The 19,680-nt window shown below is 35.4% G+C and overlaps 1 protein-coding gene across 1 annotated transcript; it reads right to left on the minus strand.

The window, feature by feature from the left end:
• Positions 1-1,910: 1,910 nt before the first annotated feature.
• Positions 1,911-19,312, minus strand: LOC123557149 (alpha-tocopherol transfer protein-like). The gene is made up of 8 exons (XM_045348439.2): positions 19,155-19,312; positions 12,486-12,671; positions 11,565-11,724; positions 8,968-9,032; positions 8,409-8,611; positions 5,213-5,323; positions 3,609-3,732; positions 1,911-2,907 (listed from the first exon to the last, which is right to left on the minus strand). Exons 2-8 carry the CDS (start codon positions 12,652-12,654, stop codon positions 2,747-2,749), a joined length of 993 nt encoding a protein of 330 aa, XP_045204374.2. The 5' UTR covers positions 12,655-12,671; positions 19,155-19,312; the 3' UTR covers positions 1,911-2,746.
• Between the last annotated feature and the right edge of the window lie 368 nt (positions 19,313-19,680).

Here is a 19,680-nt window from a genome sequence, read left to right on the forward strand (position 1 = left end):
TTTCTCATGGCGTGGCTCAATTATCAGTACGTCTGAAATTGCAAAACAAATTTTACCTTAACTGAGCAGAAAGTGTTCAATGTAAGCTATTGTGATATCCAAATGCTCGTCGTCCGTGGTCAACCGCTTAACTGTCAAAACTGTAGAGGACACAGGTTTGGCCCAATATTAATGAAACTTGTTCAGGATGTTTGACTTAATAAAGATATGGACGAGTTCGACACTTGATTGTCTGGGTTAAACACTGTGACACTATGTCAAATAAAAGAAAACCTGAGTAAATGTTAACACTATAGAGGCATATTTTTAATTGATCTTTATGAAACCTGGTCAAATTATTTGTCTTTATAGGAAATTAAATATACATGGAGTATGAAACTGGGACATGTAGCGTCAAAATTAGGCCATTAGGTCAACTAATAGAAGGAGCCTTGTTGATGTACCCTAGATGTTATACAAATCGAGGCTAGATTTGAAACTGGGTCGTCTGTGGTCATAAGTTAGGACACTGGTCAAATTATAGAAATAATTAAAAACAAACTTTGTTAAAATTCTTGAGGCCACATTTCTACATTGTCTTCGCGAAAATGTGTAAAAATATCTAGGTTAAGCTGCAAATACTTGTTCAGAATATTTTATCTTAGTAAATTCTCGGATAATTTCTACACTGGATTATCTACGGAAAAAAGGGTTGCTGGGGTGTGCGGTCACTTTTCGCTATATGTAAGAGTGGAAAAATCTTCGTTCGATATGTTGTGGAAAATATTTCTTGTATGGTGTGTCTGTCGTCCGTCGTGCGTCCGTCCGGCCGTTCGTCGTCACATTTGTCTTTCAACGATATCTCCCACAAAACCACCGAGTGGATTTTGATAAAACTTATCACAAATGATTTCTCCTGAGTGAAAATGTAGATTTAGCCAAACAATAGGGGAAAAAACTTATTTATACTCCAAATGCAATATTCCTAGCTGATCTAAATGAAATCTGGCCAGAATGTCTGTGTTTATGCAGTCCAGATCAAATCTTAAACTAGGTCATCTGGTGTCAAACTGTAGGTCACTGCGCCAGCTTACTCAAAAAGCCTGTCTTGTTAACAATATAAATCATATTTTCTACCTGATGTGTACGAAACATTTTCAGAACGTTCGTTTTTTTAATAAATCTGGGCCGTGTTTGAAACTGGGTCATCTGGGATAAAAACAAATGGGTTCAACTAGGTAAAATCATAAAACAACCTTGTTAACATCATAAATGCCACGTTTTCTGCTTGGTGTATATATGAAACCTAGTCAGAATGTTTGTCTTAAAAATCTAGTTCAAATTTGAAACCGAGTCATCTGAAGTTAAAAAAAAAAACAAGGCGACCAGTCAAATCGCAGGAAAACTTTTTTAACACCTCAGATGCAGCAGTTTCTATCCAATCTCCATGAATCTTTATCAGAACAGTTATCTTTATGAAATCCGGGTAATGTTCGAAACTCTTGTTATTTGAGGTAAAAACTATGTCACTCGGTAACATCCTAGAACAACTTTGCAAACACTTTCTTCCAGTTCTTCCAGTAATCCTGAAGATTCTTCAAACTTGTTAGTCAAGTTAAAATTGAGGTATCTGAGGTAAAAAAATGGTCACCATGTCAAATAAAGCTTGTTAACACTCCAAACGTCGCGTTTTCTACTAGATCTGTAAAAATCCGGCAGAATGGTTGTATTTCTTAGTTTTGATCAGTCATAGGCCAGGTGAGTGATACAGGGCCTTTGTGGCGTTCCTGTTACCTTTTTTTTAAATACACGTATACAGTTAACTGCGGAACTAGCGTAGAAAGAGAAAAAAAAAAGTTTATAAATAATTCACCTAAGCATAGCTTATTGTATTACATTGTAAATTACTTAAACGCATAACCAACTCGTAGCAGAAAGTACATTTTATTTAAGAGTGTAAAAACAAATAAATACATATATTATAATATCGAGTTATGGAGTTAATCTCTCATATAAAACATACAAATGTGTTAGACAACAAAAAGTAAAATAGATATAATGTGAGCACGGGTACATTTTCATTCCATGAATTCTATTCACAATATATGTACCTTTGTCATAGGGTCAAGTGTGTAGGGAGCAGGGTTGTAGTAATGCTAATCATAATGCATTAGTAATGCATTATTTTTTTCAAATAATGCCAAATAATGATTAATGACACAATTTTAGCATTAAAAATAATGCTAATTTAATGCCAAAGTTAGTAATGCTAATGCTAATGCTTCGGCCATAACTGAAACTTGTGTTTCATACCAAGTGGAAAATCCCGCACACGGATAATACGTAAAAGATCGGAAATTTCTGACAGCCAATACGGTTCTATTACCTTAATCGGAATGGTCAGTGGCAAATATACTACTGGGCCTAAGCCGTTTAACTGTGCATAATCCCTCACTTTTGATTCCCATCGTGTTGAACAGTTCAAAACAACATTGTAAATGAAAATTATTTTCACGTCAATTGAACGTCCGACACATGTAATGATATAACAAAACTTGTAAAAATGTATATGAAATGATAATCATACGAACAATATACGTATGCCAACATTCAGCAATTTATATTGTATAACAATATACTTTCCACACTGAAATGCGACCTGCATGTGTAAAAAAGAACAACCTAAATTTGTTTATACACATTCTGGATCTGATACAAGTTCTTACTGAGCATAAGTCAATTCAAAACAAAACAAATACGGGTCTGGTCAAGTTTCTATTTTCCGAAATGACCCGTATACTCCATCGTTCCGAGTTTTTTGTGTTGTGTCTGGTTTCATTGAAAGATCCGCATGATATTTTCCGCTCCAAAGGTCCTTAATAAACGCACGTCGGCTGGGTTCTAATATTAATTTCTGTATATTTTCTTCTGTAAATAAATTAATAAATTAGCAGAAAAAGTATACCAGAATGATTATGTATTTAAACACTTACAGAAATAGCCAATCAAACAAACTAATGAAAATTCATGCACGATTGCGATATTTCAGTTATCCAAATAGATTATAGAAAAGGTCAATGAAAATTCGTTATTTAATTACGTTCTTTATACTATGATAAATCTTCTCATATGGTGTCACAGTGGTCTGCTATCGCCTCAGTGGATATTGAATTATTCTGATGCAAATCATATTGCACAGCTGAAAATTTCAAATTTGTAAAACATCTGTTGTTTACTTTTACAATCATTTTATAAAGGATTTTTTTCTACAATTCAATGCGGAAATCTTTGGTTAGTTTGGTTTAGTGTGTAGTATTTTACAAGTAAACTTATAAAATATCTAAGGTACAAGCTTACCAGCCCGCAAGGCTGATTTTATAAGTTGTGCACGCCTTATTTTGGTTAGTATTTGAATGTTTAGTTTAGAGTCAAACACTGGTCTTTACTTGCATACGATCTTGATGTGAATATTTCAATCTGAAAAATGAAATAAGTGATGTTTCCAGTTCATTTAGTGGTGATTCGAGCTCATTTAGTGGTGTTTCGTGCTTCTTAAGTGGTGTTCTAGTCTTTTGCAGTTTGTTTTAACGTGAAAATTTAATTGTAATTAGTAAATTGAATGGACTGACCTGTAATTTCTTCGAGGGTTCCCGCACATTTTCCTTCATAATCGTCAGGTAAATATTCCCTAGGCAATAAGGACATGTCAATACTCCTGTATACAGATACCATGCTGCTACCGTGCATAAAGACCTAAATCATAAAAATATTGAAATGCTGACAACTGTATTTTAGACATTATATGTATGGTAAATCCGTAAAATCTCGGACACCGTAGAACATTGGACATCAAAACGCGTAATGGCGGTCAGGTTTTTGAACACTAATTTTTCACTTGGCATGGCAACAGAGGTCTAAATTAAAGCTAGTTTCTGGTAAAATGTCATTGTGGATGTACTTTTTGGCATTTTGGTAGAAAAATTGGGAGAGGAGGTTGTAATTGGTGAAGTGAAACTCAGTTTTAGTATGAGTAGTACTTCCAGGTCACTGCAGTGTGATTTTGATGTGACTTTACTGTAAGCAAATATGACAAGAGAAATCTCTCTTAGAAGATACATGACCCCTAATTTTCTCTTCATTTTATATAAGTTTTATCATAACTCTTTAAAATGAGGTAAGAATTTGTTCTCTGAAATTGGTCTAGGCTAGCTATGTTTGGTAGCTCTTTATAAAATGTCAGTTTGATATAGAATATATAGGGAAAACTATTTACTTGTTTGTGACCATATAAAGGTATCCACAAAACAGCGTTTACATGTACACATAAATTAATGACGCTATATGAACACTATATTTGGCAAATAGCTAACTTTTAAAAGCGGCTCATTCAAATGTTAAGTACGTTTGGTAAGTAAAACGACCTTTCTGTATATCTAGTTAAAGTTATGACTAGGCCGATCTTGTCATGTTATTGTTCAACACCTCCTACGCAGTGATCTCCCTTGCTGCTACTCTCTCATTGAGCGTAGCGGCAAGGGAGATCACTGCGTAGGAATTTGCTTGCTCTACCTGTCCGCAAATGACTGACGTAAAACATATGAAAATAATGGTTTCATAATCGTTTTCTTTTTTCGCAAAGACCTGAATCTAGATGGATGGATAAATGACCGTCTTGTTTCTTCTGACTTCCGTTACCTCAGGTAAGATTTTAGACCTGACCGTCTACATTGATCTAAGCATTCTTTCATTTTACACAACCATAACTCCTTAGAAGGAATCCTTAGTTCTATTAACATCATAAATAAAACCAGCTGAATATACAAGCCTTTAAAATACATACACTTATTTCATTCAAAAGCAATTATAAATGCCTTTACAATACATATACCTATTTCATTAAAATAAAAATGTATAAAAGTAAAGTTATCGTTGAAGTTTATGCTCATGAGTTTTGAACGAGTTTTTATGGATTTACCATACGTCTTATAAACAACCTCCAATAGTTTATTTTTTATTCTACTTTATTCGATCTCACAGGTATCACTTTTATGTTGCAAACTTATTTTATCGCCCATCTAAATTTCACTTGAATTTTAGGTCGCAAAATATGACATGTCTACATTGTATATCTAACATCCGTTGCTATAAAATTCACTCATAAATACAGAAATAGTTGGTAATCTTATACCTAAATATTTGTGTAAATGTCAAGACGATGTATTGACTTACTTACCCTTATTCTCATTTTCTCTGGCAAGGCTGGCTTTAAAATGTGTAACAGTATATTAAATATTGGCCCTGTATTATAATGATGAAACTGCTTTATCGAAACTGGTAGTGCTTTCTGAAAAAACGCAAACATTTTTAAGAACAACCTTTAACATTCAAACAGTTTATATTTAGACAAAACATTCTCTCCGAAAAAAAAACCGCTAGTTGCAAGCATACGGTATGACACTGATGTGACACTAGTTTCCGGCATACGATGGCACTTGTCGCCAGTAAGCGCTACATTAGTCGCCAGCATGCCACATGGCACCAGTCGCCAACATGCGCTCTGACACTAGTCGTCAGTAAGCGCTACATTAGTCGCCAGCATGCCATATGGCACCAGTCGCCAACATGCGCTCTGACACTAGTCGCCAGTAAGCGCTACATTAGTCGCCAGCATGCCATATGGCACCAGTCGCCAACATGCGCTCTGACACTAGTCGCCAGTAAGCGCTACATTAGTCGCCAGCATGCCATATGGCACCAGACGCCAACATGCCATATGGCACCAGTCGTCAACATGCGCTCTGACACTAGTCGTCAGCAACCGTTATAACACTAGTTGTTCGAATATGACATAGTGCTAGTTGCCAGCATGCGATATAACACTATAGTTGCTAGAACGTGATATGAAATAAGTCGCCAGCATGCGTAAAATAACACTAGTTGCTAAAATTTGACATGACACTGGTCGTCTGTACGCGATAAAAACTAGTTGCTAGAATGTGATATGACACTAGTCGGCAGCATGCGATATGACACGAGTCGCCGGCGTTCAGTATGACACTAGTCGCCAGCATGCTATAGCTAAACTGGCTACTTATGGCAGTACCCTGCACTATTCGGTGAAAGTGGAAATGAAATTCTCTGGTTAACCAATCATAATATTATACTTGTACGCAATTTTTGGTTTCACACTAAAAAGTCAAGTATTTACTGTATCTTGTAACAAAATATCACTCCTCGGCAATAAAATATTCGATGTTTCTCATTACAGATCTGGTGCAGTCGTTCTGCGCTTGTCACAAAAATAATTATCTTCAGCGCGCACGGCAAAAATACGCAAGTTTTTGCATGTCCGCATGCATTTAATGTAATTGTATAATATGTAAATTATACTGGTTAGGATTACCATGGTTACCAAATATATACATTTAAGATACTATTCGTTCAAATTGCTTGAATCCGGTACATATCAGAGTTTGTAATATATCTGTTTTCAGCCACATTCAAAAATATTTAACCGTAAAACCGTTTATATAGGCAAATTTATCGATTTTCCGATAGATCGATGTTACTAAAAGTTGGTAATGGAACCATTACGGAATGCAACCTGATACTCCGACAAACATTTTTAAAAATATTTTATCATACGACTCCCTTTATAAACCGCCGGTTATTAATGTGTGTCTTTATACAAAACATGCTGGGCTAATAAGTAAAATAAAGCTATCAAAATTAACTATTGATACCATGTAATAAAAATACATAATGAACGGCTAGACGGTAAATAGTCAAAACTATTGGCCTTCAGTCCTTCGGACATCAGGCAAGTGTTCTGACAAATAACTGGCGGGCCATTCAATAAGTTTATATTAGTTTAGCTTATCATTAGTTTAGCTTATCATTAAAAAGAATACATATGTTATAAGAAAAAGATCTCATTCTAGGGCTATTTTCGCTCATATTTTAGAGACAAATTAAGTATTATATTTGAGGTAAACTAATAGTCATCTTTAAATGACTTTAAATGTAAATAACAAAGCATTTGCTGACATCTCACTCTCAAAATTAGGGATGACGTTTCCCCTCCCCTGCTCTAAGATCACAGAGCAGTTTTTGTTTGTAACGACGGCGGCTGCAGGTGGCAAATTCTTCCCATTTTTCTTGTTGAGTTGTTGGTATCTTATGTAAACAAGTTTTTATTTGCCGAAGTGTGAAATTGATTGAATATACTATGCCCCAACGATAACTTGATATTTACAAACATGACTATAAATAGATTATAATGGAACATAGGGAATTCAACATTTTCCTAACATGTTACAATCTAAATATTTCCAGGTTTTATACCAATTACGAATTAGCTCAGTGGTAAAGCATACAGTCCAAGTTCAACAGATCTTTTGCCGTGTGGGTTCGAAACTCGGCAACGACATTTAATTTTTCTTTTAATTTTTATTTCACTTTAAATTGCATAAAAATCAAGATTCCTTCATGAGCTCCGTGACAACACAACAGAGAGGTATCTAAAGGCGATATGGCATATTAGAATAGTTTATTACATAACAAAGATGATATTGATTAAATGCATGCACTTAGCCATGCAAATAATGAACATACTAGTGTGTTATATAAAGACATATATACAAATACAAGTATGCCCACGAGCAGAATGTCGAGCCTAACAGCACCTTTGACTTCTAAGTGTGACCTTGGCCTTGGACCTAGGGACCTGCTTCTTACGCATGACACTCCGTCTTATAATGGTGAACATTCATGCCAAGTTACATCAAAATCCTACCACGCATGAAGGAGAAATGCTCCGGACAAACTTCAATTTGACCTTTGAGATAGGAATATGGGGTTTGTGCATGACACGCCTTCTCATTGAGTTAAACATTAATGCGAAATATAAACAAGATTGGTCCATGCATGTCAAAGTATGGTCCGGACAAAATCGGACGGACGCACGCACGCACATACACCGAAAGTGGCGACTATATCGAGCTCACCGCAAGCGTGCTCGACAACAAACCATCAAAGAAAGAAACAAAAATACGGAAGCAAAAATGAAAACGAATAGGGAAAACAAACAAAAAAATATGAAAAAAAAAAAGAACAACCCTTGTGAGGATTCGAACCCACGAAACGATCTGCTTACACCCAATTATTGTCTGCACTTTAGCCAACTGAGCTATGTTGCCATATACTTAGTGGATATTTGAAATGAAAGAAATACTAATATTTGCTTGTCAAGTAATGTGCAAGCATTATGAATGGTTATTTCATCAGTTATCATGATTTAGACTGGTCCTCGCGTTTCGGCGGGAATCACGTTATCATTGGGGATTAGTATCATCCTGATGTAAATACTGCTTACCATAAAAGGTGTTAATTTCAAAATGAAACAATTTGCAGAAAGTTCTATTTCTCACCTGGAAATGCTGTGCTCTATTTCTCATGTTTTCGGAGCCTCCAAATCGGACATGTTTCATGGTCACTGACTTATAATCCATTAAAAAGTTCACGCCATGAGCTTGGAATTGTTCATCACAAAACACTAGTGAATGGCATATTGCTAACACTGACCGCTGAAAGTCGGGGTAATCGTAGGAGGCACCGGTGGGGTCAAAATTATCTGGGGAAAAAATGGCCGACATGTAAATCTAACAAAGATATCATTCAAATTCTGAACATCTCTTTTAATCATAATGATTTTGTCGTTACATTATCGTAAGCATATACTCGTTAAATTCAATAGATATATATATATATAAAAAAACAGTTATGTATAAAATGAGTTTCAAATTGTATTTTAACAACTATTTTATCATGTTCATGTATCTTCAAACATTTGAATAAAATCTGCAGCCACTTCCAAATGGTAAAATAATAATAATAATAATAAAAAACGAACACATTTTCAAAATCACTTTCACGTTTTAACTTTGCTAGAGACATTGGTGTCATACTAGATAAATTGAGATATATTACCGTAATTTCCCAGTATTATCGTTCTATCATCCGAATCTCTTTGAGGTAATGGTGTAAACACACGACTGGAACAACAAGAAGAAGAATCGCCATAATAAAGCATTATAATAATTATGTATTCCCACTTTTAAGCCTATTCTGTATGGAGGGTCAAAGGTCTGATAAAACATAGCTTGCAAAAATTAATAGAAAATGAGGCGCTTTAAATTGCCGACCACCATTGTGCTCGTTTCAGTATATGACACTGATTGGAATATTTCTTAACGTTTACCCTGTTAAATTTCTAAAATGGACTATTCCATCATCCAATTTAGGCAGTACCACTTATAATTCAAAGGGGTGTTCACTGAAAATTTACTGACTGAATAGCGAACAGTGCAGACCACTTCACCCTGCTATACAGGTCTTAAACCCTACCTACTTTACATGTAGCAAATAAAGGACACCAGACCTCTATCTACTTTCCACACCAATAATTGATGTTAATGATTAATATTTAAAACGACGATATTGCCCTGTCATAGTGTTTTGTCTCATTCTAATCTAAAGTACAAGAAAAATCAAACTACGTTATAGCAGAATTATTATACTAAGCTGTCTGTAAACTATGTTATAGCAGAATTATTATAGTAATTCTGTATTTCAGAGCTGCCTGTAGCTGTATCGTTTCATTAATTATCTGTGCTGATTTAAGAAAGAAAATGAGGTATTGCAGCCACAGCCTTAATTTCATATTTAAAACATCGAAGAAAATGGGCACCGGCGATCTTATTTCAAGAAAATTGCGTATACATATATCGCATTTCCTTAAACAGCCAATTATTTCAGGCATCAGGTAGGCTCTATATTACAAAGTTATGCGACAACCTTGAACATATCACATTTCTGTTTATGTTGTTATTTCGATACAATTTAGATCGACTATGTTAACCGACATTACATCAGGTTTGAAAAGGTTAACAGATATCTTCACTTATACGCAAATATAATAAATTTTACAGCGGAGAGAACACAGTGTACATGTAAAAAAGTAATGATTTTGCTATTAAATTGTAGACTTGAGAGACTAATGAAGCAATTATCTTGATAAGCAGGTAATTGAAACATATTTTTGCATCACAGGTATGTCATTATTATTGGAAATTTGCCAAATGACCTACATTATATGTCGCTTTGACTTACTAAAAATCATGTGACATTCTGCATGCCGACGGGCAGAATGTCGAGCCCGCCAGCACCTTTGGCCTCTAAGTGTGACCTTGACCTTAGACCTTGGGACCTGGTTCTTGCGCATGACACTCCGTCTCATAATGGTGAACATTCATGCCAAATTACACCAAAATCCCACCATGCATGAAGAAGAAATGCTCCGAACAAAATTCAATTTGACCTTTGACCTCCAACTGTGACCTTGACCTTTGAGATAGGAATATGGGGTTTGCGCACGACACTCCTTCTTATTGAGGTAAACATTCATGCCAAATATAATCAAGATTGGCCCGTGCATGTCAAAGTTATGGTCCGGACAAAATCGGACGGACGGACGCACGGACGCACATACACCGACCCGCATAAAGTGACGACTATATCGAGCTCACCGCAAGCGGGCTCGACAAAAATTGATCAATGATTCTTAGAAGCTGATGATTTCTTTTTGTAAATTGACAATGCTCAAAAAAATTAGGATAGTTAGGTCGAACATTTTTTTTTAGTTTTTTTTTTATTAAGGGAGACTTTTCGGAAATTATTTTTGTGTCCAAAAATTAATGCAAATAAGGGGGTTATGCCTTTAGAGCATCAGTAAGTTGATTTCTAACATCACTGACCATGTGTAAAGCATAGAAAGTGCAGTTTTGCTACTTTTTGTTAAAAAGTCGAAAAAAAAATTCTTCAAAGCGATAAAAACATTTAGGGCCAAAAATTTAGGGTAGGTCGGGATACCGGAAACAAACAATTTTTTTTACGCCTAAAGGAGCACATTAAGTATATCGTCTTTGGCCCTAGTGTGCAGGCTTACCAAGAGAAGGAATGGTTCGCATCACGGTATAAATATAAATGAGCCGCGCCATGACAAAACCAACACAGTTGGTTTGCGGCCAGCATGGATCCAGACCAGCCTGCACATCCGCGCAGTCTGGTCAAGATCCATGCTGTTCGCTTTCAATTCCTATAGCAATTAGAGAAACCGTTAGCGAACAGCATGGATACTGACCAGACTGCGCGGATGCGCAGGCTGGTCTGGATTCATGCTGGTCGCAAACGCACTATGTTGATTTTCTCATGGCGCGGCTCATTTGTATAATAATTGTGAAATTTTACTACAGAATTTTTTTGTGATTTGGGAAAAGTTGATCTTTAAGGTGATTCTTCACGGTGCGACCGTTTGGATTTCCGCTCTGACGAAAGATTCACCTAAACGCCACCCACAAAACAAAGTGTGTTTGAAGAAATAGTAAATAAAATACATAAATATATATGTTAAAATGTTTAATATTGTAATCTACATCTTTACTTTAAATTGATTTTTAAAGTCTTTTTATCAATTTCATAATATTTAGTTTAATCAAAAAACATATTTATTTGAATTCAACGCTCACCTATCTCTGAGTATTTGTAAAAATTTGGGATCCCCTGGATCATAACCATTGAGATAGCTGACAGAATCATTAAAAGAAGCCAAGAAGTTGACCAGCCTCTCTCTAGCAACCAGCTGGCTGAATTTACTGATACGCAAAAATGCCAGCAGAAACTTTGTACCTGAAAATTAATCAATGGTTAATCAACAACGCAAACTAATGCTCGGACAAAAAGACGATTAGAGCGTAAAAGTTCAGTTTTGGGGGAAACCGGCCAGGAAGTTCAGTCAGTGGGTGATCGGATCGGTTTCACTATTCACCGGGTTTGAGGCCCGGTATGGTGGCGTATGTCTATGCACTGCCACGCTAATAAAAGAAAAGGCCGATATGCCTTCTCCGGATGCCAGTTCTTACCATATACATAGAGGACATTTGTATGGTCGATATTATATCTTCATCGACGAAGAAGACAAAATTCAAAAGGAAGACACGTTTTTCAGAAACTAGCCATTTCAAATGCAGAAATATTTCACCGTTAATTTTCCAGTATTTCATCAATAAGATTAAAAAAAGTGCAGGATCAGTTTCTTTGAAAGTCTTTGCAAAGAAAGAAAAAAATATACGCATTTTTAATCTTTAATACTGAGGATTCTCAGGTCGGATTAACTCATAACGCATGGGCCCATGTACATCAAGGACCTCAGGGCTACCGAGGCAACTGTAAGTGGCAATATTGTGTACAGAGGTAGTTAAGTGTTTGGGGTTTTAAAGTAAACTATATATATCTTCTTGCAAATAATACAGAAGCGCTATGTTTTGCAACAAGAAAGGTCATTGTTATATAAATAACTATCTTCAATCATTACAAAAGGACTTTCTCATGATGTTTTGATATTTCATCTAGATTTTCACTCTTATTTTGATACACTTTTCAAGTAGTACCTGTTGGTGATTTGAGCCATGAGCTTTGTTCCAAGATCCATTTCCGGAAAGCTTTAACTGAAGCAAGTCTATCTGATGGGTTTTCGTTGAGCTCTACTTTTATACGATTGATTGTGTCTTCATCCAGACTGCAGACGTAATCAGCGTCCTCGTCATTGGCCTTCTCCATCTCATCTGATCAAATTTCTGAAACGCGCATAAAATGTACTTTAATATTGCCTGTTTGTTTTCAAGTGTCATCGACACTTATTTAACACATAGATATCTCTTAAAGCACAGGTATGTAAGAAATGGAGATCTTTTCTAAGCACGGAACGCAATTAAGCAAAATAAACAGAATATAAACAAGCAAATTCAGTGAATTCATATCCTCGCCGAATAAATTGTTTTGTGAATGAGGGGACTCTACTTACATATTCTGTCATTTCCAGATATACTCAAGTTAGGTACAAAAGGATCATGCAATGTTTTAATGGTTCCTACTTTTTTACAAAAGCTCTGCCCTACGGTGATCTATATTTGTATTAAGTTTCAAGAAAATCCATCAATGGGTTATTTTGTTTTGTGGGAATTTATGAATTTTAAAACAGTTAAAGGGCAAAAACTCTGCAGTTACTGGAGAGATTCTGATAAAAGATAGACATGCGCCACTACCCTATAGTGATCTATATTTGTGTTAAATGTCATGAAGATCCGTCAATTGATTATTTGTTATGTGGGACTTTATGGATTGTAAAATTATTAATAAACAAAAACTCTGGTTAATGAAGTGACCCTGACAAAAGTACGCGTGCACCACCGCCCTATTCTACATTTGTGTGAATTTTCATGAAGGTCTATCAATAGGTTACTTAGATACTGTCAAAAAATCCTATTTTTTGTCAACTCTGCTTTGTTTTGGGTCAAAGGCGATAATGATATACGTGAGCAAAAGTCATGTGTTAATCAGATGAGTCATTATATTGGGTCTCGTGATTCTTGTAAAAAAAAAAACTTCTTGAATTATAAGCATCCACCCCCCCCCCCCACACACACACACGCACCCAAATTATGGGGGAAAAGTCTGCTTTTACTGGGTTGCGGGGATAATACAATATGTGCAAAGGTCACGTGCTGACTGATAGTTATGTGGGGTCCGGTGATTCTAGCTGAAATGCTTTTTTGAATTATAAGTATTTTCATTTTTTTTCAAACAAACGAAATCAAGTGTGTGTTTGGAAACTCTGCGTTTACTGGGTCAAGGGGGATAATACTATATATTAGCAAAGACCATGTGCTAATTAATAATTGTGTGAGGTTTGGTCATTCTAGCTTAGATACTTTTTTAATTATAAGCATTTTCAATTTCGGACGGACGAACGAACAGAAGGACGGACAACGGCAAAACAATGTCCCTCCGCATTCGGTTGGGGATATAGATAAGAAGGTGACTCAGTTTTCTTGACGCAGGAAGGTTTGGAAATATTTTACTCCGGGGATATAATGAAAAGAGCAACTTTTTTCTCTCGTCTCCTAGCAATGACTTTAGAATTATACTGTAAAAGAACATTGAAGGTACTGGGTGACCTTTTACCGCCGCTACACGACAGCTGAAGACTTCAGTTATACTACCAGACAAACTGATTGCAGTCTAAGCTTGACTGAGTATGTGTGTTATATCTAATCATACACCAAGGTCTATTTAATCGTTAAAACTTGTTATCTAACTAGAATTATAATAACTTTGTTGAAATGCACATTTGCTTATTGTTTAATGTTCTGCAAATCATAATAATGCCTTTATTATAAGCCATTGTTTATGCCGTAAATCAAGATTTGGTTGTGCTTCAAACTGGTATTTTCATTATTGTTTATATTGTCATATTTACTTATAAGTCATGTTAAGTTTTCCTGGGAGGTTGGGTTGGATTCAACGTCGCACCGACACAATTATAGGCCATATGGCGACTTTCCAGCTTTGATGATGGAAGAAGGCACCAGTTGCCCCTCCGTGCATTATTTCATTACGAGCGGGCATTTGGAAACCACCGACCTTCCGTAAGCCAGCTGGATGGCTTCCCCACATGAAGAATTCAACGCCCCGAGTGAGGCTTGAACCAGTATCAGTGAGAGGCAAGTGATTTGAAGTCAGCAACATTAACCACATATTCGCGGAGGCTAACTTTTCTGGGAGGACTCCAAGGACATTAATACAAGGCATAGACGGAATATGGAGCAATACTCACATGAAATAGTTAAAGGGGGAGGGGGGGTGAATTTGAAGAGCAGATGGGAAAGGGATTCGAAACCGGTGAGCTTTATCAGTCGGATGCAAGAGAAAGAACGTAAGGGCTTCTGCAAAACATTGTTTTAGACATGGCCGGACTCGTAGGTAGGAAGAACTTCCGGTCTTTTGAAAGACAACTGGATGGCCTCCTTTCATTCCGAATCTGGATTTTCAGACAGGAGAAGAGATTCGACGTAAATAAGACAAACACCTCCAATATTAACAAGAGGGCCATGAAGGCCCTGTATCGCTCACCTGACCTATTGGCCTAAAGAACATCAAGATAGTTTCATTAAGATATGGTCATAAATGTGGCCTCTAAAGTGTTAACTAACCTTTCCTTTGATTTGACCCGGTGACCTAGTTTTTGAACCCACATGACCCAGATTTGAACTTGACCTAAAGATCATCAAGATTAACATGTTGTCTAAGTTTCATGAAGATACAGTCAAAAATGTGGCCTCTAGAGTGTTAACAAGCTTTTCCTTTGATTTGACCTAGTGACCTAGTTTTTAACCCCACCAGACCCAGATTTGAACTTGACTAGATCATCAAGATTAACATTCTGACTAAGTTTTATTAAGGCGTGGTCATACATGTGGCCTCTTGAGTGTTAACTAGCTTTTCCTTTGATTTGACCTGGTGACCTAGTTTTTGATCCTACATGACCCAGATTCCAAACAGACCTTGAGATCATCATGAGTAACATTCTGACCAAGTTTCATGAAGACAGAATCATAAATATGGCCTCTACAGTGTTAACATGCTTTTCCTTTGATTTGACCTGGTGACCTAGTTTTTGACCCTAGATGACCCAATATCAAACTCTTCAAAAATTTTATTGAGGGTAACATTCTGACCAAGTTTCATTAAGATTGAGCCAAAATTGTGACCTCTTAGAGTGTTAACAAGCTTTTCCTTTGATTTGACCTGGTGACCTAGTTTTTAACCCCAGACAACCTATTACCAAATTTTTCTAACATTTTATTGAGGGTAACATTCTGACTAAGTTTCATTAAGATTGGGCCAAAATTGTGATCTCTAGAGTGTTAACAAGCTTTTCCTTTGATTTGACCTGGTGACCTAGTTTTTGACCCCAGATGACCCAATATCAAATTCATCTAAGATTTTATTGAGGGTAACATTCTGACCAAAATTCATTAAAATTGGGCCAAAAAAGTGACCTGTAGAGTGTTAATAAGCTTTTCCTTTGATTTAACCTGGTGACCTAGTTTTTGACCCCAGATGACCCAATATCAAACTCATCCAAGATTTTATTGACGGTAACATTCTGACCAAAATTCATTACGATTGGGCCAAAATTGTGACCTCTAGAGTGTCAACAAGCTTTTCCTTTGATTTGACCTGATGACCTAGTTTTTGACCCCAGATGACCCAATATCGAACTCGTCCAAGATTTTATTTAGAGTAACATTCTGACCAAGTTTCATTAAGATTAGGCCAAAACTGTGACCTATAGAGTGTTAACAGTCAAATTGTTGACGACGACGGACGGACGACGGACGACTGACGACGACGGACACAGGGCGATCACAAAAGCTCAACTTGAGCACTTCGTGCTCAGGTGAGCTAAAAGCTCAGGCTACCTATCAAATAAGAATAATATAATGGGAAGCATGTACTATAAAAATGAAAGAAAATAAAATCGTGTTTTAAAGCTTATTTGTTTCATGTAGAAACTAAATCTAGATAAATACAAGTTTTTGTTGGACACAGTGGCAAACTACGCGCTCTCAAGTTACAATAAATGGGGTATCTATGCTTTAGATGACAATGCGATTATAACTGCGTAACTGCCATTACTTAAAATTATTTCTACAGTTGAAATTAAGTATAGGACAACCCATACACAGTATGAACACATGCATCGTTTAACAATTATTGTAGAATAGACTTTTCTTATTGTGGTATCTTAACTGAAGCAAGAAAATATCCAAGAGAAATCTTCGAACGAATTGTTTTTAATTCTAATAGTACTTTTGAAAAGTCGGTTCCAGTAGCACTCTTGTAAAGCTAATTCTAACAGAACTTTTGTATTTTTTTTTATATTTAGTTTTAGTTTTTTTACTTCTGGATCCAATCCTAGAAGCTGTCTGTGTAACAACATCTCCCCGGTGTCGTTTCAAGAACGTGCACTTTAAATACGTTGGCAATGACCAGAATATTAAAAGTAAACATAATTATCTCTGCCGTTTGAATATATTTTACATAATATTACTTGTAACATTGCATGCATCACACATTTTTCCTTTGTAGAAAAAAATTCTCCGAAAAAAATAGAAAAAAAAAGAAAAAGAAAATGCGCTTTGGGTTTGTTAAAAATACAGTCTGCCTAAAACACTGAAATGTAAATTTAAAGATTTTATAATAAGGAAACAGATTTTTGTGACACGAAATCTGAAATTTTGGAAACAATCGTGTCAAATTAAGGGCATATACTGTCCAATATTTTAATTTTTTATTCCATATTGTTTGTATGATTAACACGACTCACTAATCTAAAAAGAATGTTTCTTTTAGCAGGTATAACGTCGCACCAACATAATTATAGGTCATATGGCGACTTCCAGCTTTGATGGCGTTGAAAGACCCCAGGTGCCCTCTGTGCATTATTTCATCTCGGACGGGCACCTAGGTAGAATCACCGACCTTCCATAAGCCAGCTGGATGGTTTCCTCACATGAAGAATTCAACGCCCCGAGTAAGGCTCGAACCCATATTGGTAAGGGTCAAGTGATTCAAAGTCAGAGACCTTAACCACTCGGCCGCGGGGTCATTTTACTGTTCACATAACAGCATGAATATCTAAAAATAATACACCCCATAGGTTTGAAGTTATGTATATGCATTTCTTTGTTTCGTTTCAATATACTTACAGCTAGATGGCAGTTTGTGCAGAAAAAGGGCTGTCTGGTCAAAAATACTTATTATTTTCTAAACCGATGATCTTACGAATTTTAATATTAAGCATAATCCTTTAGCTAAAATATTTATTGTTTAGTGTCACTTTTATTTTGTTATGAAAGTATATAAACCTAATCATTTTTGAAAGGTCTTTCAAATTTCTAAACAGATAAAATAAACATCATCATATAGCTTATGAGAGTCTTTTTACTGACCCATACCTGCTTTACTAACCACAAGGTATAAAATCAGTTTCGTTTTATCGGTTTAGAAACTTGAAATACCTTTCCAAAATATGTAACTTACTTGCTTAACATAATAAAGATGATAAGCATTAAATATTTTAGCGATAAGGTTTCATTAAGCGTATATATATATGACACCTTAAACAAGTAATTATGAGTTGTTGTTTTTTTTTTGAAAATAATACATTGTGGAAAGAAAACACTTATAGTGAAATTAAATTCCTATTCGGTTTTTATTTTCCATGCATTTTAAGTATTTTTTTAACTTGGAAGATTTATGGATGGAAAATAACAGATAAAATATACAAAATGAAATCTATCCCTCCATCTCCATCACGAAACAATATTTTTTTTTTTGCCAAATTTAAATTAAAATAGGAATGATGTTATGAAACATGACATGTAAAGACATTAAAAGTTTACATGTTTCTTATCGGTGTCTAAGGATGTAATAAAGACAAGGTTTTGTAAACAAATACATCATCATTCTGCGTTTCATACACGGATCAATGCCCGCGTGCGTGCATCTTATCTTTTTATATCTTCTGCAATCGATTAAACATTCACATACATGTCGACTAGATCTTAGGCTATTTATTCATCACAGTTACAGTGATCAGAACGACACAAATGTATAAAGAGACAATTAACCTGTTTGACGCGGAAAATTGTATAATAAATAGCATTTGCTTTGTACCATTCTCATAATAGATTAATCATAAAATATGAAGTCGGGTTGCAATGTATGTCATTTATAGTAAATTTTCGACAGTTGTCATATATTATTTTGCCTCATTTCACTTTTTGTATGGCTACTGTTTCTTACCCTTTTCCCCTTTAGTTTAAACATACTTTATTGCAAACAAATCAATACATGTTTATAATACAAATAAACGCATGTATGCATTATTTTAACATAGATTAATGAATGTTTGAAAAGCATGTTACGTAATGTATACACTGAAATCAGAAGCAAAAGGGTCGGGCCACAAGCTTTTCCAACATTAGCGACGGTCCATCCCCAAGCGTAGGTTAAGGTAACAGATGGATCTCATTTACTTCTCAAGCATTTCACAATTTTTGACACAAGTATGTTTTATCCTTAATATAGTAAACAACATGTTATATTCAATTAAAAGGTTATGCCACATCGTATTTTCATCACCCATACTTACATGTACACCTCTGCAATGTTTAAGAGCTAATAAAAAAGAGGGAAAAAACATTGTTTACCTTTTAAATCGTTGTTTATATTTTTCGCAATATTAATCCCGTTTTATTTTTCCGTTCTTAAACCACGCTGGCTCGATATATAATGTTATACCTTTAACTTGACCGCGATTTGTATTTGCTGTTTATATTTTATAGGTTTACACAATTCTATTTATTCGGCGATGCATAACGTTTTCAGTTTACCGATATTTTTTGAATAATACGCTAGTATTGCATGTACATATATCTATATATATCTTTCTTTCTGTTACATCAAGGCACATCACACTTTAATACGAAACGTGACAATATAGACGTAAAGAGTAATACAAGAATAATACAAGACACTTTACAATACATGTATTACAATTAATATACACATAATATTAAGTTATGAACGAAAGAAAATAGTTTACATATTATTATGATATACTAATAATTTGTAAAGCATATAGACAAAAAAAAAAGGAAATATCACTTCGTGGCATTTAACGTCATATATTATGTTCAATGTATTCAATAGATTATAAATAGAATGCAGGCATGC

Source organism: Mercenaria mercenaria, chromosome 5 (assembly GCF_021730395.1).
Source record: "Mercenaria mercenaria strain notata chromosome 5, MADL_Memer_1, whole genome shotgun sequence".
NCBI classification, from domain to species: domain Eukaryota; kingdom Metazoa; phylum Mollusca; class Bivalvia; order Venerida; family Veneridae; genus Mercenaria; species Mercenaria mercenaria.

What these genes read in the sequence shown, in the direction of transcription:
- LOC123557149 (XM_045348439.2), bottom strand. Translation starts at nt 12,654, where the DNA reads ATGGAGAAGGCCAATGACGAGGACGCTGATTACGTCTGCAGTCTGGAT. An exon ending in ATGGCTCAAATCACCAACAG is followed by an intron (nt 11,725 to 12,485) that starts GTACTACTTGAA and finishes ATTAATTTTCAG; the next exon opens with GTACAAAGTTTCTGCTGGCA. An exon ending in ATAGAGCACAGCATTTCCAG is followed by an intron (nt 5,324 to 8,408) that starts GTGAGAAATAGA and finishes GCGTTTTTTCAG; the next exon opens with AAAGCACTACCAGTTTCGAT.